This window comes from Eucyclogobius newberryi, unplaced genomic scaffold (assembly GCF_026437365.1).
Source record: "Eucyclogobius newberryi isolate DKJ021-1_F unplaced genomic scaffold, fEucNew1.0.hap1 SCAF_6, whole genome shotgun sequence".
Lineage (NCBI taxonomy): Eukaryota > Metazoa > Chordata > Actinopteri > Gobiiformes > Gobiidae > Eucyclogobius > Eucyclogobius newberryi.
Window position 1 is genome coordinate 31,506,669 of NW_027316278.1, and position 18,842 is coordinate 31,525,510.

The 18,842-nt window shown below is 37.9% G+C and overlaps 1 protein-coding gene across 1 annotated transcript; it reads right to left on the reverse strand.

Annotated features, from left to right (window-relative positions):
- Positions 1-76: 76 nt before the first annotated feature.
- pggt1b (protein geranylgeranyltransferase type I, beta subunit) lies at positions 77-18,691 on the reverse strand. The gene is made up of 9 exons (XM_072433009.1): positions 18,540-18,691; positions 17,802-17,920; positions 14,747-14,811; positions 13,996-14,147; positions 13,049-13,181; positions 9,892-9,937; positions 7,349-7,533; positions 5,650-5,758; positions 77-285 (listed from the first exon to the last, which is right to left on the reverse strand). Exons 1-9 carry the CDS (start codon positions 18,665-18,667, stop codon positions 128-130), a joined length of 1,095 nt encoding a protein of 364 aa, XP_072289110.1. The 5' UTR covers positions 18,668-18,691; the 3' UTR covers positions 77-127.
- Between the last annotated feature and the right edge of the window lie 151 nt (positions 18,692-18,842).

The following is an 18,842-nucleotide window of genomic DNA, read 5'->3' on the forward strand; positions in this document are numbered from 1 at the left end:
GCACATACACTCCCGTAGACGTATAGATGTTCCGCAGTGCACACACACTCCCGTAGACGTATAGATGTTCCGCAGTGCACACACGCTCCTGCTCGGCGTCCTTAGCGGGTCCTTTTGTCCTCAGACGTCAGTGCTGTCCATTGCACTTGTCCCTCCACGTCCGCTGCAGCTGCTGGAGGTGCTCGAAGGCCCTCTGGGTGACGTTAAGGGCCGGGTGCACTTTCCTCAAGTTGGGCTCTCCGATCAGGGCCAGGCCGCAGATGCCCAGGTAGGCGTGGAGAGGGTCTGGACAGAGAAAACACACTTGTAATACATGGAATCGCTAGTGCTTTTTGGGGTAATTATAGTAGATTACAATTACCGTATTTTCCGGACTATAAGTCGAACCTTTATTCATAGTTTGGTCAGGGTGCGACTTATACTCCAGAGCGACGTTATGTGTGATATTATTTGTTATTTTCACACTGGCAACCGCATGTCACATGTTGATTATTTTCACACTGACAACCACAAGAGGGCGCTCTAGGCTCTAAGCGACGCAGAAGAAGAATCTGCACTTCCTCTTCCTCCGGAGCTTGTGGAGTTGTTTAGAAGTGACACAGAGGAAGAAGAATTCAGTGGATTTAGTGATTTGGGGTAAAACTGATGCTTTGGTAAACTTGTTAGCATGTTCTTTATGCTATAGTTATCTGAATAACTGTTCATATGTTACGTTAACATACCAGACACTTACCACAGTTCTGTCTGTGCGTCATGTAGCTGAAGGTGTTAGCGTTAGCATACGTACACCTATTCACCATGTTCTCTCATCTGTTGTTATTTTAAATTGCATTTCAAGATGAAATGTCTTCTCAGTCTTGGATTTTTTCAAATCAATTTCCCCCAGAAATGTGACTTATGCTCCAGTGCACAGTTTTTTCTTCTCTATAAGTCGCACCAGCCAAAAAATGCATAATCGTCAGAAAATACGGTAGATCACATGCCAACACTGAAATTTACCAATTGCAACATCAAACATAAGATAAAACGTTACCATTATAAATATACTGAATAGCTGTAAATACAAGAATAAAACAATCACACAGCTTGACGTATAAAAGACAATTAGTGTTTTCTGGTTTTGCTCACGCTTGCTAAAAAATAAAAAAACGGTTTCAAAAATAGTTTTATTTATCACTATCACAAAAAGAATTCTATAGCCATTGATAAAAGAAATAAATCATGCATATTTTTGCTGGACAAAATGGATTTGTTCAAAACGACCAAATGTTGAAATTTTTCTGCTTTTAAAAATTTTAGCCCTTGAAATTAAATGATTACTTTATTTTATATTTATTTATTATATTAAAATATATATATATATATATATATATATATATATATATATATATATATATATATATATATATATATATATATATATATATATATATATATATATATATATATATATTATTATTATTATTATTTATTAATTATTTGAGAAAGAAAATGAAACCAAGATTAATATTGGAAGGTGGTGGACCTAAATGCTAAAAAAAAAAATCCCATTCAATTTGGTTCAACATTTGTGAATTTTCTCTAAAAATATTCATGAACACTTCTTAAACACCTTTCACTTCAACTAATTTAATCAATCACTCAGTGCACTCTTCACTTTCTGCACTACATTTGTAAATTTAACTGTACATTTTGTGTACATAGTAAGCCAATTTTTATTTTGATCCTAAAGCAGATTGAAATAGTTTTTCTATAAGGCGTGCCCTTTTTGATTTTATATAGGTTGTTTTTATCATTGTTCATTGCTTTATGTTGCACCGAATCACCAAAGCAATAAACCTTTTCTGATTCTGAAATAAATAAAGAAAAAATAAACAAACTAAAAAATAAACAAACAAAATATCTGTAAATTATCATGACCAAACATTAATTGGTGGAGCTACAAAATTAGATATTTCCTTGTTTCCACATTGTGTTGGTTTACCGCCCCGCCCCTTTGAGAACATATAAATAATGTACAGTCATGCCTTATGGAAGCTGCTGTCCCGAGGGGCCCGAGTAAAAGCACTAAAGGCCCCGAATGGAGGACTGATTGAATTATAATGAAATGACAGATGATTGTCTGGGAACATTATTATCGCTCGAAGAACCGTTAGCCAACGAACCAATCCCGATGCAGCCGCTGTACACAAGGCAGGGTATATTTGTGGAGTTTATATTGATTTTGCAGATCATATAGACAGTTAAAATAGAACAGATGACTGGACAAGGACTGTGTATAAATAAACACATTTCGTTATTATATACCGCATGAATTCAGCCTTCTGTTTGGTTTCAACATACAGCGTTACACAATCTGTAGCAGCTTAATGTTAAAGACTTCATGTAAATTGCAATTTGAATGGTTGCTGTTAGGAAATCCAAAAGGCTGCAATTATTTAGGCAATAGAATGCTCTCTGCAAACAACAACACATCAGATGTATGAACCTGGTGACACTTGAAGATGTTTGCATAGTGCGTGTAGTTTATCAGTTCAAATTCTCATTTCAAATGTGATCAGAATCCTAAAAACAAACAGCAAATCTAATCCCAAAGTGTCAAACTGACCATTTTTACCATGTTGTTTTGAACTTATTCAGTCCATATCTAGCCACATTGTTGTAATACGTCTTTGTATTTAGCAGTCGTTGAGGATATCAACTTTAAACCTTTGTTAACAAGGACAGATTAGTTGTCATTTTGGACAGAAATGGCCAAATCAATTCTTCTAAAAACAATTGATAAAGAAAATCCCAAAATTCCAAAGAAGTTTTAGAAGAATTACACACACAACGGTGCATCAAAATTTATAGATTTCACTGGCCAACGGCCACCAGGGGGCCCTCTAGCAGGAAGCGCAAGCATTTGACACACTTGAAGACGTCAGGGGACACATTGTGTTTTCTATATTTTAAGCTTTAAAACGCTGTGTGTTTTATTACAATCAGACTCATATTCACTGAGAAATTATTCTAACGAGGAAGTGAATCTAGGCTGAACGGAGAGTAACACGTGGAGCGTGGACATGCGATCTACGGCGATGTGAAATGAGACTTTCTTGGCCCGACCTGCCCCACGACAAGTCAAAAGACAAAATGTGCATCATTACCATGGACCAGATTTCTGTGTAAATATCTCATGTTACAACGTAACACTCAAGCTCAGGAGCAGATGAACCAGATGTAAAGACACAGACACAGGAATATCAGCTCACACAAGGACAGAGGAGACAGTAGGGACAGCTGTGATGTGTTCTTTGGATGTTCAGCTTCAAAATGCTGTGTGTTTTATTACAATCCAACTCATATTCACTGTACAAGTTCTATTTTTTTCGTAAATGTTGTGTGGGTGGCTTCTATTCATGAGTGCTGTATAGCCCGAAAAGTAAGGTATGCTTTAGCTTCAAAGTAGGAATGTACCATATACAATTTCTATGAATATGTTTCATTTACAATATTATTTTCAACCCCATATTCTGTCAAAGTATCTATAAATCAGACAGAAGACAACCCTTCCACGGTATATGTCAATTTGAATTCATTAAAATTCTTGTGCTACAATGACTTCCTTATCTTCCCACACCGGCTGTAACACAATAAGTCTATTCATTCCCAAATGACTTGTCGTTCTCCTCAAAAACGGCTCCTTTGTTCAGAAATATCTGCCTTTTGTTTGACGTTATTGTGTCTTTCTGTTCCGGCTCGTTTTCGTAACGTGAGCATTACTACCTCCTGCGTCCTCGGGCTACCTATAACAATCATCTCATCAATTACACATAACTCTAAACCGCAAACACTGGAGTCTAGAGTTACAAGAGCCTTTCCACTGCTCTTTGAGCCAACAGGGCAAGCGCAGCGCCGCCCTGAGTCGGGTAGAAACCACCCCGACATAAAGACGGCCGGTGGTTTAAAGTGCCTATGACAGGTTTTTACGACGTTCTAATTTTGACGTAATTTGGTGTATTTATACCAGTTGTACATATAAATGATAGCTTTTCACCAATCGAGCAGGTATTTGTGGAGACAACGTAGAAAAATCTGTAGAAAATGACAGAAACTGACATCACACAAGGGACACTCATTCCAGTTAGTTTATGCATAATTTGCACAAAGAAACTACTTTTTAGATGCTCCAAACATGAAATCAACTAAATAAAGTTCAAATTCAAATAATTGTGACATTAGATTAGTTTTTACCCAGTGTTTGCTGGATAATTTCCAAGTGTGAAATCATAAGTGGAAGTGAAATTACAAACATAAAAAAATTGCTATTCTGGGATTCAATTTTGAAACTTTTTTGCTGAAGTATATTTAGCTTTATGGCATTTTACTTGGATGAGTATCCCAGACTGTCAGAGGCACTTAAAAATACACATAACACAAGTGTGACAACGTATCAGTATTAGTCCATCGCCACATTCAAAAAGACCCGTTTAGACTCACGTTCCCTCAGTTTTTATAATCTACATGGCTATTATATACTTACTTATTTCAAAATGTACTTTATTTTGTGGTACTGTGTTCAACAGTATGAATAATATTTTGTATATTTCACAAAACTCAATTGTCGCTATTGTTTTGTTGCTTATGTAATGAAAAGATAATTGCTCGAGTACAGCTGAATTAGTATCAATAATTTCCTAAAAATGCGTTTCTTTTAAAATGCCAATATATATAGTAAGTATTTCAGTTTTTCAGTGTTATAATTATGTATCAGAATAATTTCTTTATTGCAAGGGAAATATTTATGCCGCTCCAAAAAAGTTCTACATGGATAATACATTTGAATTTTGTTTTTGAGATGTAAAAATGTTTGAGTTAATGTGCAAATCGTTGTAGGTTATTGCCCTATGATTCCCAGCACAAGAACCAAACACCTTATCCAAGGTCCAGATACGGGAAAATGTAGAGTTGAAATTTGACCCCTGAGATAATAAGAGCATTATCAGTGTCAGCAGGAAATCTCATATCAATTGTAAAACTATTTTCATTCAATCAATTTAGTCAATTTCAATTTGATACTTAGGGTCATTCCTGTAATAGCTATTATAACTGTAGAGATAAGAGAGTATTAAACTATTAAAAGTGTTATGTTGTTAATTCTTGTTAAGTGGCTGAGCAACAGAGATCCACCAATCCCCTCGGGCTGTTGAATACTGGAGACTGATACAGGAGGGAATATTCACTCCCTTCCCGTAATCCCACTTCTATGCTGCTCCAGTGTGCTCATTTTGATTGCAGTTTTAAGGACAAAGCCTTAAGAAACCTATTGTTATAAAATCCAAAATGTATTACTATTATTTGACTGACAATAAACTATAAACTAATAATAATTCAAGCAGCACCTTCGATCACACTGGCTTTATCACATCTGATTCTGCAGCCAAAACGGCTACACAGCTCGATTCTACGTGACTAATCTTTGGAAGTTCCCTCTGCAAAGTTACCACTGCACACAAAACAACACATTTAGACCTAGAATGTTCAGATTCAAGTTAAAGTCCACAAACTGATCCCATCCCTAGTTGGTGGGCACTAGGAGAACATGCATTGTCACTAGTGCTAGAGCAATGCAGTGCCAGTGATACAGGTTAGAGACTTATACAGTACCTGGATGACTGTCAGGCCACTTGGCGAAGCCCCCCACCAGACGGTCCTGAGTGGAGAGGATGAAACTGCGGTTCTTCTCAAAGTGAGTGAACTGGAACACGTCCAAGAGCTGCGACAGAAAAGCGAGACGACCAGGCAAATGTCAACAAGCTGATTCTCTTTTGGAGCTGAAAATATTTCCGGCCTATAAGTCGGAAAGGTTTGGCCAGGGGTGTGGACTTATACTCCGGAAAGACTTGTGTGATATTATTTGTTGACAACCACAAGAGGGCGCTCTAGGCTCTAAGCGACGCAGAAGAAGAATCTGCACTTCCTCTTCCTTCGGAGTTTGTGGAGTTGTTTAGAAGTGACATAGAGGAAGAAGAATTCAATGGATTTAGTGATTTGGGGTAAAACTGATGCTTTGGTAAACTTGTTAGCATGTTCTTTATGCTATAGTTATCTGAATAACTGTTAATATGTTAAGTCAACATACCAGACACCACAGTTTCTTGTCTGTGCGTCATGTAGCTGAAGGTGTTACGTTAGCTGAAGGTGGTACGTTAGCGTAACGTACGTTACGTACACCTATTCAGCATGTTATTATTTAAAATTGCATTTCAAGATGAAATGTCTGTTCTTAGACCTGAATTTGATCAAATACATTTCCCTGACTTATACTCCAGTGCGACTTATGCATGTTTTTTTTCTTTTCTATTAAATATGGTATGTCTGCCTGTTAAAGTATTTGCCTAGTACTTGAGTTAGGGCTGTCAGTACTCGAGTTAGGGCTGTCAGTACTCGAGTTAGGGCTGTCAGTACTCGAGTTAGGGCTGTCAGTACTCGAGTTAGGGCTGTCAGTACTCGAGTTAGGGCTGCCAGTACTCGAGTTAGGGCTGCCAGTACTCGAGTTAGGGCTGCCAGTACTCGAGTTAGGGCTGCCAGTACTCGAGTTAGGGCTGCCAGTACTCGAGTTAGGGCTGCCAGTACTCGAGTTAGGGCTGCCAGTACTCGAGTTAGGGCTGCCAGTACTCGAGTTAGGGCTGCCAGTACTCGAGTTAGGGCTGCCAGTACTCGAGTTAGGGCTGCCAGTACTCGAGTTAGGGCTGCCAGTACTCGAGTTAGGGCTGCCAGTACTCGAGTTAGGGCTGCCAGTACTCGAGTTAGGGCTGCCAGTACTCGAGTTAGGGCTGCCAGTACTCGAGTTAGGGCTGCCAGTACTCGAGTTAGGGCTGCCAGTACTCGAGTTAGGGCTGCCAGTACTCGAGTTAGGGCTGCCAGTACTCGAGTTAGGGCTGCCAGTACTCGAGTTAGGGCTGCCAGTACTCGAGTTAGGGCTGCCAGTACTCGAGTTAGGGCTGTCAGTACTCGAGTTAGGGCTGCCAGTACTCGAGTTAGGGCTGCCAGTACTCGAGTTAGGGCTGCCAGTACTCGAGTTAGGGCTGCCAGTACTCGAGTTAGGGCTGCCAGTACTCGAGTTAGGGCTGTCAGTACTCGAGACAAATTACTGGGTAGACTAAACATTTTTCAAAATGCATGGGATTCTTGTATCAGTTTAGCAGGTCATAATCAGTCTCTTCTCCGACGCCAATATAATTTGCTGTTTTTAAGAATAAAATCTTATGTTGTCAATTCTAGATTTAGTACACACTGCACAGACAAATTGTAATAAGACATTTCTCCAGGCGCTCCTCTCCGCACAGACACAAGGGGGCGTTACCTCCAGCGTGGCCCCGACCCAGAAGGAGTAACAGGTGTCCACGGGTTTGTTGGGTCGGCCGTGGAAGCCCGTCTGCTGCCTCATGACGCACCAGCGACGGATCTGGTCCAGCTCTTTCCGACCGAGCGCCTCCTCCAAGCGGCCCATCAGACACAGGGAGGCGATGGCGCAGTACGTCCAGCCTCCTGGAGACGCACAGCAACACAGGGAATCTCAGAAACATGTCAAACAGTGTCAAAAACCCGATCGCAAAGGCTAAAGCTAGTTCAAACTGTAGCAATATATCGTAGCGCATCATGAGCAATATATCAATTATCACATGTATTGCAAAATCGTGACATCATCGTATTGTGAGCCGTGTATCGTGAGGCACCCTGTGATTCCCAGGCCTAATATTTAGACTCATGATTGATACTTTCGACCGTTTTTGGCTTCGAGCGTCATTAATTAAAGGCATATCCTGCGTAGAAAATCGTACCTATTTAGAATGAATCCCTCATAGTTATAACAGTTATAACAAGCAAAACAGAGACGAATTGAGCAGTTTGCGTCTGTTTTTACTCAAAAAGGAAAGAGGGAAGAGGCAAATTAGCGCACAGGCAGTGAGTAAAATGTACAAAACGGAAAAGTCTGATGATGATTATTTATGATTCATTTTCAGTTGTTAAAAATTCAGCAATAAAGCCTAAATAATTAAACAAATAAACCATAAACCCCTGAAGTATCATATATAGACTACGGTACAATTAAGTGGTAACGTTGAAATTTATTAAGTAGCACACGTTTTTGTTCTTTCGAGCCCACCAAAAAAAAAAGAAGAAAATATATCAAATTTGACACTTCGAGGCCGCGTAAAAGTGTGCCTTAAAAAACTAAACAAAAACTAACTAAAAAGGTAGCAGGAAAAGGGAAATGCACTCACAAATCTTCAGCAAACTCATGCTATACCCACTACATTCTGCTGTTGTGTAGTCTATTTGATTACGCATTGTTTAAATAAAAATAATTGGGCGACTAATACAAATTTGGGTCGACAAAAACACATTCTGTATCAAACACGCAGACGTCTACATTTCTCCAGATTACAGACTGCCTTTAGTATCTCTGCTGTTCTCGACGCGTTAAAACCTCCTTATCTGTGTTCAGACATGTGCATCCAAACAAACGGGCCGGGGCCAAGTGTGTGGGATATAAATCTGTCGAGATGCTGCTGATGTATGTCATAAACAAGCCCAGGCTCACTTTCTGCACAAGGTAACGTCTAAAAAGGGAAGTGGGAGGTTAGCTGGGGAAATCCCAACATAATAAAACACCAAAAGGATAATTATACGTCAACAGTAAAGAAAAAAAAAAAAAAAAAAAAAGGAAATAAAAAGGAGGAAATAGCTCAAAGTCAAGAACATAAATGCTAGACAGGATAATGGTTTTCTGTACAGCATGTGTCAGAACTCTGTCTGTGTGGTCCTATAGAGGTGAGGGGACAAGTATTTGCAGTAAAGCGGACACTTATGAATCAGGAATGGACTGTTTTGGTATTTTTTTTGGTAAACTCTGTCACTATAGGTACATTTACATGAAAAATCTGATATCTGAAAAAATATCAGATTTGATCGAGTTTACCAACTATCTAGGGAGAGGCAGACAAGACTGGGTCCGTAGTTAGAGATACAAAAGTGCCACACATAAGGTGGAGGCGTTGCCGAGAGAGGCGTCGTAAAAGAAACATACACTCAGCACAGACGTGTGCAGAGGCAGATGGTCGCAGACGGTCACAGATGGGAAAGAATCAATCTAAAAGCAAAGTCCCCATCCCGGAGACGCCTGTCATGTTGTTTAAATGTTTAAATATGTTTAAACTTGTCATAGGCACTTTAATCTTTTCATAAACTTTATACAGAATTACATCTAGAAGCCTTCGGTTATCATACGTGGTTTAACCTTTATTTGGTTGATAATGTATTTTAAAAATCTCAATGTACAATAGAAGTAATAGTTTGACGAGTCGCTTAATTACTAAAAAATACAAAAAAAAAAAACCTAACTAATCAACTACTAAAACTATACTACTGAAACGGCAACAAACGTGCAACGCCTTTAACCACTTTAACCACTACACTTCTGACAAACACAATTAAATGCGTGAATGCCATTAGCCTTGACGTTCCTAATCAGCAAGTAGAACCGCTCAATCTGAAAGCTAATCTAAAGACGAGATACGTTTAGTAAATATGGGTGTCACTTTTGTCGCGCGACCTTAACACGAGGTGTCCTGCGGTCTCGGTGCTATACTTCACCACAGCATGCCCCTTCCCCTTTGGATGTGTGGGATCAACATTTGCGCCCCTGTAAATGGGTTTAATTTGAGCAGCGGATTAATGGGCGCAAAGTATCTACAGAGACGGGATTGTAATGGCTAATCCTTATAAACCAGTTAGTCCCGTCGTACACTTTCAAGCCCCGAAGCACTCGAACGTATAAAACGCGCCGCGCAGAAGGACAAAGGGGTGAATTCAAAGTTAAATTAAAATGATAAAGACTCTTACCATGAGACTCCCGGCCCGCTCCCTGGCCAAAACCACTGTCGTACGACTGCAGATGACAAGAGATGTTTGTTAAAGTTTGTAGCATTTTCCATATTTGCTTAAAGTTTACAAATGGGTCATTGGGAGTATTGGGAGTGACCAGCTACAATACGCCAACACGGACACATGGCTATACTGCGAAAGGATAGATATTAAGCAGTATTTGTAAGGTTACTGGCCTTTAAACATGCTGAGTAAGTTTACATTGGCATCTCATGTTTTAGAAGAAAAATAGTTTAAAAACCAAATTACTTTATGACACTTTCCCACAATAAATGCCGACCTTTATACCCCATCTATTGGCTGCAGAGGGATTACATAAGTGAGATGAACAAACGCTAGCTTTCCTCCAACATGCTAATGCAGCCACGCAGTTGTGATGATTGTGATTTGACAGCAGGAATGCTCAGACTTAGTCCAGCAATGATTTATGGACCTATGACCTGATGGATCAGGGAAATTCAGGATGGAGTGTTTTGACGCTCGAAGGGAGAGGACTTTCTAAAGAGGTTTCATCAAACAAGCCTAAAATAAACTAAATGCAACTCCAGGTATGTTTTTGAAGAGGGAATAATGTTATAACAAGGTGAAAAGCTCAAATACCGTATGTGTATTTTGCAATATGTGTCCTTTAACTCTACACTCATTACATTACATCATTACATTATATTTACTTTGGTCTATTTTAGGCATGCAACGACGAATTGGACCAATAATAAAATGTAACAATCGACATCTAGTTAAATAATCAATAATTGCCTGGATACAGTGGGTATTTTCATGGCCAGAAAAAAAACTAAATCATAACTAGAATAATCAGTTAAGGCAAAGAATTAGATATGATTTGGTGTTTTTGCATACACAACAAAAATCAGATCATCAAAGACAGAGGCTGTGATTACATGCACACTTAAAATGTTGTGTGAACCGCATTATGTTGTTTGGCAATTTTAATGACAATACTGAAATAACCCATTTGCAGTTGCAGCCATTGTCAACATTCAAGTGAAAAGTAAGTAAATTAAAGGAATACTAGAGGATTTTTCGCCGAGTTGAGGACTCCAGCGACTGTTAGTCCCTTTTTTAGAAATGCGCATGCGCACCCTCACCACCTCTACTCTATCAAACCTTGTGCGGAAGCACACTACAACCTCGCTGCTACACGTGCGTTTGTTTATTAGAGCGACAGATTGCATAGCTCGTCTCTGCAGATTTCTGTCTCTTCTGAGCTCGAACACAGTCTTTCTCAGTCGTCATTTTGTACTGTAACTGAAGGAACTCGCTAAACACACACCAGCATATCAACCACGCATGCGCAGCCAGGGAAACGTGCTGCTATCCTGGGAACGAGGCTGCAGGTGTGCAGTAGCACGCAGGGATTGATTGACATGTGGGAGAACTACTCGGCTGTACACGCCACGAGGAAATGAGACTCAGATTGCTCGTCAAAAATCCTCTAAAATCCTCCTTTAAGGCAATTTAAATCAAGTTTAACTCCTCATGTTTAGGGGCATTTTTCTTTTTTCAAACGCCTGAAAACATGACCCCCTTTGAGCCTTTGGAGCACAAACATCTGGCTGGAGCCTTTGTGAAGCTGACACTGTAGTTTTGGACTCTGATATCTGTTTTACTCTAATTATGAGTAGAAACAAGCTCTGCAAAAAGGAAAGTATAAATTCCGTCTAGATTTTCTTTGTTAAATATTTGAATGAGTGAATCTGGTATCTGGAGGGATCGACCGATTGACACTAAAATGAGCATCGGTTGGGTTTTGGTAATTCAATTTTTGAAGGTAAATTCACAAAAAAATTGTTTTAGGGACTTGTAATAAAGCAAAAATATCCAGGCGGAATCCATATATATTCATTTTTCATTGTATTTTATGGTATTTTCTTATTTGTGGGTTTGGTGTACAAACTGACCGTGATGCTTCCCAGAATTACTGATTTAACTGGAAATATGAGAGTTACAGTTTTATTTTCGATGTACTGTACCACACATCAAGCAGCTTGAAAGTTTTATTTTATAAAATAGTGGACAAAATAGAATAAATAAAGCAAAAGTTCAACGTAAAAACTCTGAAGAAAAGTGTGCTATGATCATTTTAGCCATATCTCCAACACCAATGTTTATCAAAAACACAACTCAACACAATTACAGAATAGGGGCAACAAAAATGAAGAATCCGTCACTGCACGTGGTAAAAACATGCGTAATATGAAAAATGTGGGCCAAAAAAAAGAGGGTCATGGCTGTTTTTGTCAAAGTTTATATTAAGAAGACTCGTTTGACAGCAGTTTCTTCTCAGGTGTCATTTTATCAGAGGGAAGGTAAAGCCTGTAGTATCAACCACACCCGTGTACACAATAAAAAGTCACAGAATCAAATACGATCGTCTAAAATGTCAATCCAAAAATAGATTTGGACAAAGAGTGGAACTATCCTTCCCAGAATGTAAAAAGATGTCAAATAGACACTTTCAGTTCCTTTGTAGGGTTTCTTTTGGACTAAAGTAAAGTTGATTTTCCCTACAAACATTCATTAAGTTGTTTTAATTTTTTCACTGTATTCTTGTGTCATATTCACCACACGAGCTTCAAAATGCAAATAAAAGTGTTTTCATTTTGATAACCAATTTGATTTAAAAGGCATACAACTTATTTGGTGTATTTGTACCTGTTGAACATATAAATTATAGTTTTACACCAATCGAGCAGGTATTTGTGGAGTAAATGTTGAAAAATCTGTAGAAAATGACAGGAAGTGACATCACACTAGATTCACACTTCATTCCAGTCAAAGTTTGTGCATAATTTACACAAAAGAAACACAAATAAACCAAATCAACCAAATAAAGTCACTCTCATATTTTTATTTGTAAAATAAAAAATATTGTGACATTACAGGAGTTTTTGCCCAATGTTTGCTGGGTAATTTCCTAGTGTGATGTCATCAATTACAAACAGGAAGTGAAATCATAAACCTAAAAAAATGTGCTATTCTGTGATTTCCCGCCCCCCCAATTAAAAAAAAATTAAAAACATATTTATTTTAATTGCGTTTTAGTTCAATGAGTCATCCGACCGGTCATGGGCACTTTAAAGGCAGAGTAACTTACCAAACTGCTCCTAATGTACTCGATGGCTTTCTGAATGTCCATCCCAGACCAGTCGTCGAGCATGTAGCATATACTGGCTGCACAGTAAATAAAGCGGATGTCATTTTCACTCCCCTCGGGCACTGCGTAAAAACTGGAAGCAAAGACATAGACACAATGGCTCCATTAATAACAGACGATGATTAAAAAAATAGATACAAAAAAATAAACTCATGACCTTTTCCCCCATAATACTTGAAGAGAACATAGAAAGCTTTATTCATTCAATTATTCACACGTTGAATTTATAGATCACTTTTCAGCATTATTTATTAACTCCTCACACTTTGTAGTTGGCAACCTTGGTAGGACTTGGTTGCCAAACTGCTGAGACTATGATGCCACAGAAAAAATAATAACTTTTATTCGTTTAAACTACAACTGATGTTAATTTTAATAGTCTATTAGCAATTCTTTGATTAGTGCTAGTCAAACAAGAGACTTATTGCATATTCTCTGGCCCAAAAAAAATGGTGACTGAACGCTTCTGGATAGAAATGTGATTGTGTGTACAGAGTGTACCGATGAAAAAAAAAACAGAAATTGTTCATAATTTTGGGGTATTTGTATTAAATATTGGCGCCGTCTTTGTTAGAAAAGGTGTGTTTTAAAGTCTTAAAGTATATTCCAGATAATGATTATGATCAAAATATATAGTCACAATATAGTTAATAAATCATTGTAGCTCTTTTACAACCAGAATTAATCCATATATAAGGCGCACTGGATTATAAGGCACACTGTCGTTTTTGGAGAAAATTAAAGGCTTGATAGTGCGGAAAATACTGTAGTCTGACTGACATATCTTAATTAATCAAAACTACTCAAAACAAGATCAATGTTCAAATTTCAAGCCATTTTAATTAACTAATATTTAGTTTACCTGTGCGTTTTGTGCATTTCCTTACCTGCCGTCCTCCAGCTGCAGAACTCTGAGGCCGGCCAAAACCGCTTGTTTGTTCACTCGACTCAGGTCATCTCCTAATATCAACAATGAACATAACCCAGTGTACGTCATGGCAACGTGCCCACTGTCGTAAGGATGAGGCACTCCCGGACCCTTAGACATAAATATACAACAATAAAGATATTAGACAATGTGAATGGTTCGTAAATGTCATTTTGCCTGGAATGCTGTACAGTAGGGCATTAAATGTATTTATCATGCATTTATTCAATAACAGGTGTTTTATTGATCAAATAACATGCATTCTTATTGTAGAAACATGGATATAGATGATTGAAAGGCAACATAGTGTACGTATAAATGGATTCTGCAGTATATATAGGGGTTGGCAATGTTCTTTATTCACCAGAAATGTACAAAACATTCAATTCAAGTGTTGCATCAAAAGTTAATGGACTGTAACATTAAAGTGAGTCTGACAGGTTTTTACGATTTTATAAATGTGCTATTCTGTGATAATATTTTTATATTTTTTAGCCAAATTAAAAATATATTTAAACTGCATTTTAGTTCAATGAGTCATACGACCCATTTTTATCAGTAATTTCCTTTTTCTTTTCTTTTTTTTGGCTGGACAAGCTTGATGTATACAAAATATTCCTAATTTTGTACATCTTCAAACACAAAATAATCTTGCAGATCACCATTCATGTAAATTAAGTTAATTGATCCTAGTTGACATTGACATGTACCTTTGTGCTGTATGGAATCCCGATGTGTGAAGATCCTCGAAAACCACACTTACTTAGGTTAGACTCTGAAATAAAAAATATATTATTATTAGGACATGTATATTAACTTCAATCAGAGGTGTCCTGGCCTGCAATTAGAGGTGGACAATATTGACAACTATTTTAATCTATATTAATTTTTGTAATCCCAATGTCAAATAGCCAAAATGTGACAGTAATGTTTTAGTATCTCACAAAGGGAATGGCCTGTCAAATTATATACAAGAGTGCAGAAATAATAATGACAATGAAAATGACAAGGAAAGTATGAAAGGCTTTTAAGACAATGAAAAAGAATGTCACCAGGTTCTAGTTTAGACTTTGGTCCACTGTTGCCCCCTAGTGTCAATGATAAATACACCTTCTTGGCACTGGGTAAATTAATGCCTAAAAACGATATAATTACTTAGATTCATATTTTTATTTATTGTTTGATAAAAGGGACAATACACAAAGGGCCATTAACCTTAAAAGCAAAAATAGTGTTTTCCACAAGCTTGACGTCAGATTACAATTATATAAAATCTGTACTTTGAGTAGTTCATTCATTATCGAACAGTCTTTTAATCTAATCTCATTTATTACTTCAATTACTTAAGCAAAGTTTAAAACAGCTTTATTATATATTGCTCTCCTGTTCTCACATTTTAATATTGTCTTCAGAACATGAGATAATAATATTAAAACCAATATTAAAATTATTAACTATTGCCCTTATCTATTAGAAAATAATAAACAATACAAATATCATTCATTATCATGATATTTAACCACTATCTGAAAAAATATTTCATCTGGTGTTTTTAATAATTTACAAACTGGGCACAAGAGCAGATGGGACAACATGGAGACAAAAACATCATTAAATATTTAAACATGATCATGATAAAAAGGTGACATGATGGAAAAAAACACCTTTTTAAATTTACAGTTTGGGATGATTGGCGATTAAATAAAAATGTCTAATATTTATCTTTTATAACAGAAAAGTTTGTCAGTGTTTTTGTTGTTGTGAATCTTTATATTGTAGAAAAGGATTCAAGTGATTTCCAGTTATGACGTAGGACTAGAGACACGCACTCGCTCCACTGCTGCCAAAATGTACCTTCAAAGTCACCGTTTCACCCACATAATCCCAAGGAACGAGTCATTGAGAGCTGAGGTGAAAACAGGCAACAACAATAAGAGTAGCTGAAGGGGGGAGGAGAGAGGCAGAGCATATTTCAGACATTATGGATGAGTTACGGCAGCTGAGAGCCGACGGTAGTGACCCCGCGGACGGAATAAGAATATGAAAAGAGATTCTGGAGTCCAGGTCCCACAGAAAGAATCTCGTGAGAGTTCCGGAAGGTGAGGAGGGGGACCACCTAAGGCAGGGGTGTCCAAACATTTTCACCAAGGGCCGCATTTTGAAATTTAAACGGGGCAGAGGGCCACAACCAACTTGACGATGTCGAATTTGTTGAATGACAAAGTGAATCATTTGAAAATTTGCATTTGACGTAATTGTGATGAGCCTCCACACCTTTAATTAGACTTGGAACATTAATATTAGGTTGGTATAACATCAATATGCCTGAATTTTCCCAATTTCCCAATAAAGAGTACTACTTTTTGTTGTTTGGGTCAACATAGCAGGAAGCTGGAGGGCCAACAGAAATTGGTCTGAGGGCCGCATTTGGCCCCCGGGCCCTAGTTTGGACATGCCTGGCGTAAGATTTCCTCGAGACGTTGATAGCTTGCAAAGACAAAATTGGCAGCTATGTCCTGGTTAAGGGAACTATAAATGGAAAGGTTTTTACTCTAATGAGTCTGCTCCACCAGGGAGTGGTATCGCCTTCTATACTAATATAATGGACCTGATTGCAACCTTAATCTGTGGAATCTGAGCATTCAACCTACATTACATGTGTCAAACTTAAAGGGCGCTGGAGGAGCAATGAATACATTCTGTAAATCAATGAAAAATATAGGATTGATTGACATCTGGAGGATAAACCCCAGTGCACGTCAGTACACTATGTGTACGAGTATGTGGATTTTTTCAAATCCATTTACTCCAGAAGATGGTAGGTTATTTCTTTAGACTTAAGTGACTATGCTCCCATCTACATTACTATAGGCCGGGAGGAAAGATGAACAAACACACTTCAGAGGTTCAATGCCAGCTTGCTTAACAGTAGCGTGTGGTCACTTTTATGGACGGGCAAGCAGACTTGGGGTGTTATCAATAGTAAGTGGATAACATTTGCTAGTGAAAGAAAAACAACTTGTATGCAAAGGTCAGTCTCGAACCCCGCTCTGCCACGAGAAGGGTGAACACCGATCCTACCAAGTTTAACTATTTTACCGGTTTGATCTACTGGATGATCTACTGGATGCACCGAAAAGTCTCACTTCACCGCTCAAATTACACAACTTAGCGCTCTGTTATCAAAGAAGCCATCATATCTCTAAGACCTAAAGAAGGGAAGGACCAACTAGACTATGCCTCATATAGACCCATTTCTTTTCTGAATGTGGATAAGCATATATACCTCAATTATGTCCAAAAGGATGGAACAAATACTTCCAAAAGTAATCCACAATGATCAGACGGGATTTATTAAAAGATGACAAAAGCAAGAAAACACAAGATGATCTTTACACATAATGAATCCTACACAAAATCAGTAGAACCACGATGTAGTAATCAGTTTGGATGCTAAGAATGCTTTTGAATGTGTATGTGTATGTGTATGTACATGTTCAAAGGAATATCTAGTTTCCAAACTTTTGACAATCACGATTATAATTCAATTAAATGCACAGCCCTACGTACACATTGCTATTATACATAAATATGACCGCTAAACTTTATGGGTTTAACATGATCGGAGCGTTAACAACATTAGACGTTTTAAAGTCACACTAGAAGAAGAGCTCGTCAGAATATATTTGTTTGTGTAAGATATTTTTCTGTGTTCAGATATTTAAATCGTTTATTGTGTTTGGCAGATGTACATTGCACACTTACGATCTTCAGTAGGCAGAACCTGGTGTGAGTAAATCCATTCAATCATTGAGTTTTTATCGATTACGTCCAGAGCGTCCAGCACATCCAGCCCGGACAGAGCGAAGAACACTATGGTCAACCTGCAGCACATTAGAACACATTTTATTTTAATGTTAAAACGTTTAATCTGTGAACTATTACAAAGTGCTTGTAAATAGGGAACTTATTAAGAGCAATATTGCAGCAGTGGTTATGTTTAAATGCACACTAAACATTTGGTTATTTATTGATTTCTGGAGCTTTCAGATTATTGAAATGTCATTACAGTTTTAGTGTAATTTCTGAAGACACGTATGACGACATTTTGCACACCACAATGTATGCTTTGTGTGAAGCGCGTCACCGTCAGCAATTAGATCTGAACCGTTAATTAGGGAAAATGTTTTATGATCGACTTCCCTTTGCCTTTTAATATTCTAATGGCACAGCATTTCACTTTCACTGAATACATTTGCAGATTTCGCAGTGCAGTTAGACTACACTTGAATTAAATCACACACATGCTATCCAGTTACTTAAGCTGTTTAGTAAGGTCAAATTATACGCAAATATGACAGTTTTAAGCACGTTTTAGTCTGTTTAAGCCCGTGCGTGTCTCCATTCAATCAGATGGGAGGCTGATGTAGCTCAGATGCTAATGCGATTTTAGCATCAATAAAGCCAAAATAGCGCAGATCGAAACACATGAACATAACGCACCTGGTTGTTTCTAGGGAGGAATATCTCTCGGGTAAAATGTGCAGTGTTCTCTGGAAGAATCGCACATGTCTGTCTCGTAAAAAGTCAATTTGTTCAAATTCTTGAAACTGGTTCTCTTCTTCCGCCATCTTTGAATCCGCACCCTGGAAGTGTTTCCGGTGGAGGTTCCGTTTTTCAAAACAAAAGCTAAATACTTCAAATGAGTACATTTTTAAAAGCCTTAATAAAGAACCAATAGATCCATGTAAAGCAGGGGTGTCCAAACTTTTTTCACCAAGGGCCGCATTTTGAAACTTAATCGGG

Coding starts and splice junctions, on each gene's coding strand:
- pggt1b (XM_072433009.1), bottom strand. CDS start 18,667: ATGGCGGAAGAAGAGAACCAGTTTCAAGAATTTGAACAAATTGACTTT. Junction 14,812..17,801: donor GGTTCTGCCTACTGAAGATC/GTAAGTGTGCAA, acceptor TTTTTATTTCAG/AGTCTAACCTAAGTAAGTGT. Junction 13,182..13,995: donor CTGCAGCTGGAGGACGGCAG/GTAAGGAAATGC, acceptor CTTTGCTTCCAG/TTTTTACGCAGTGCCCGAGG.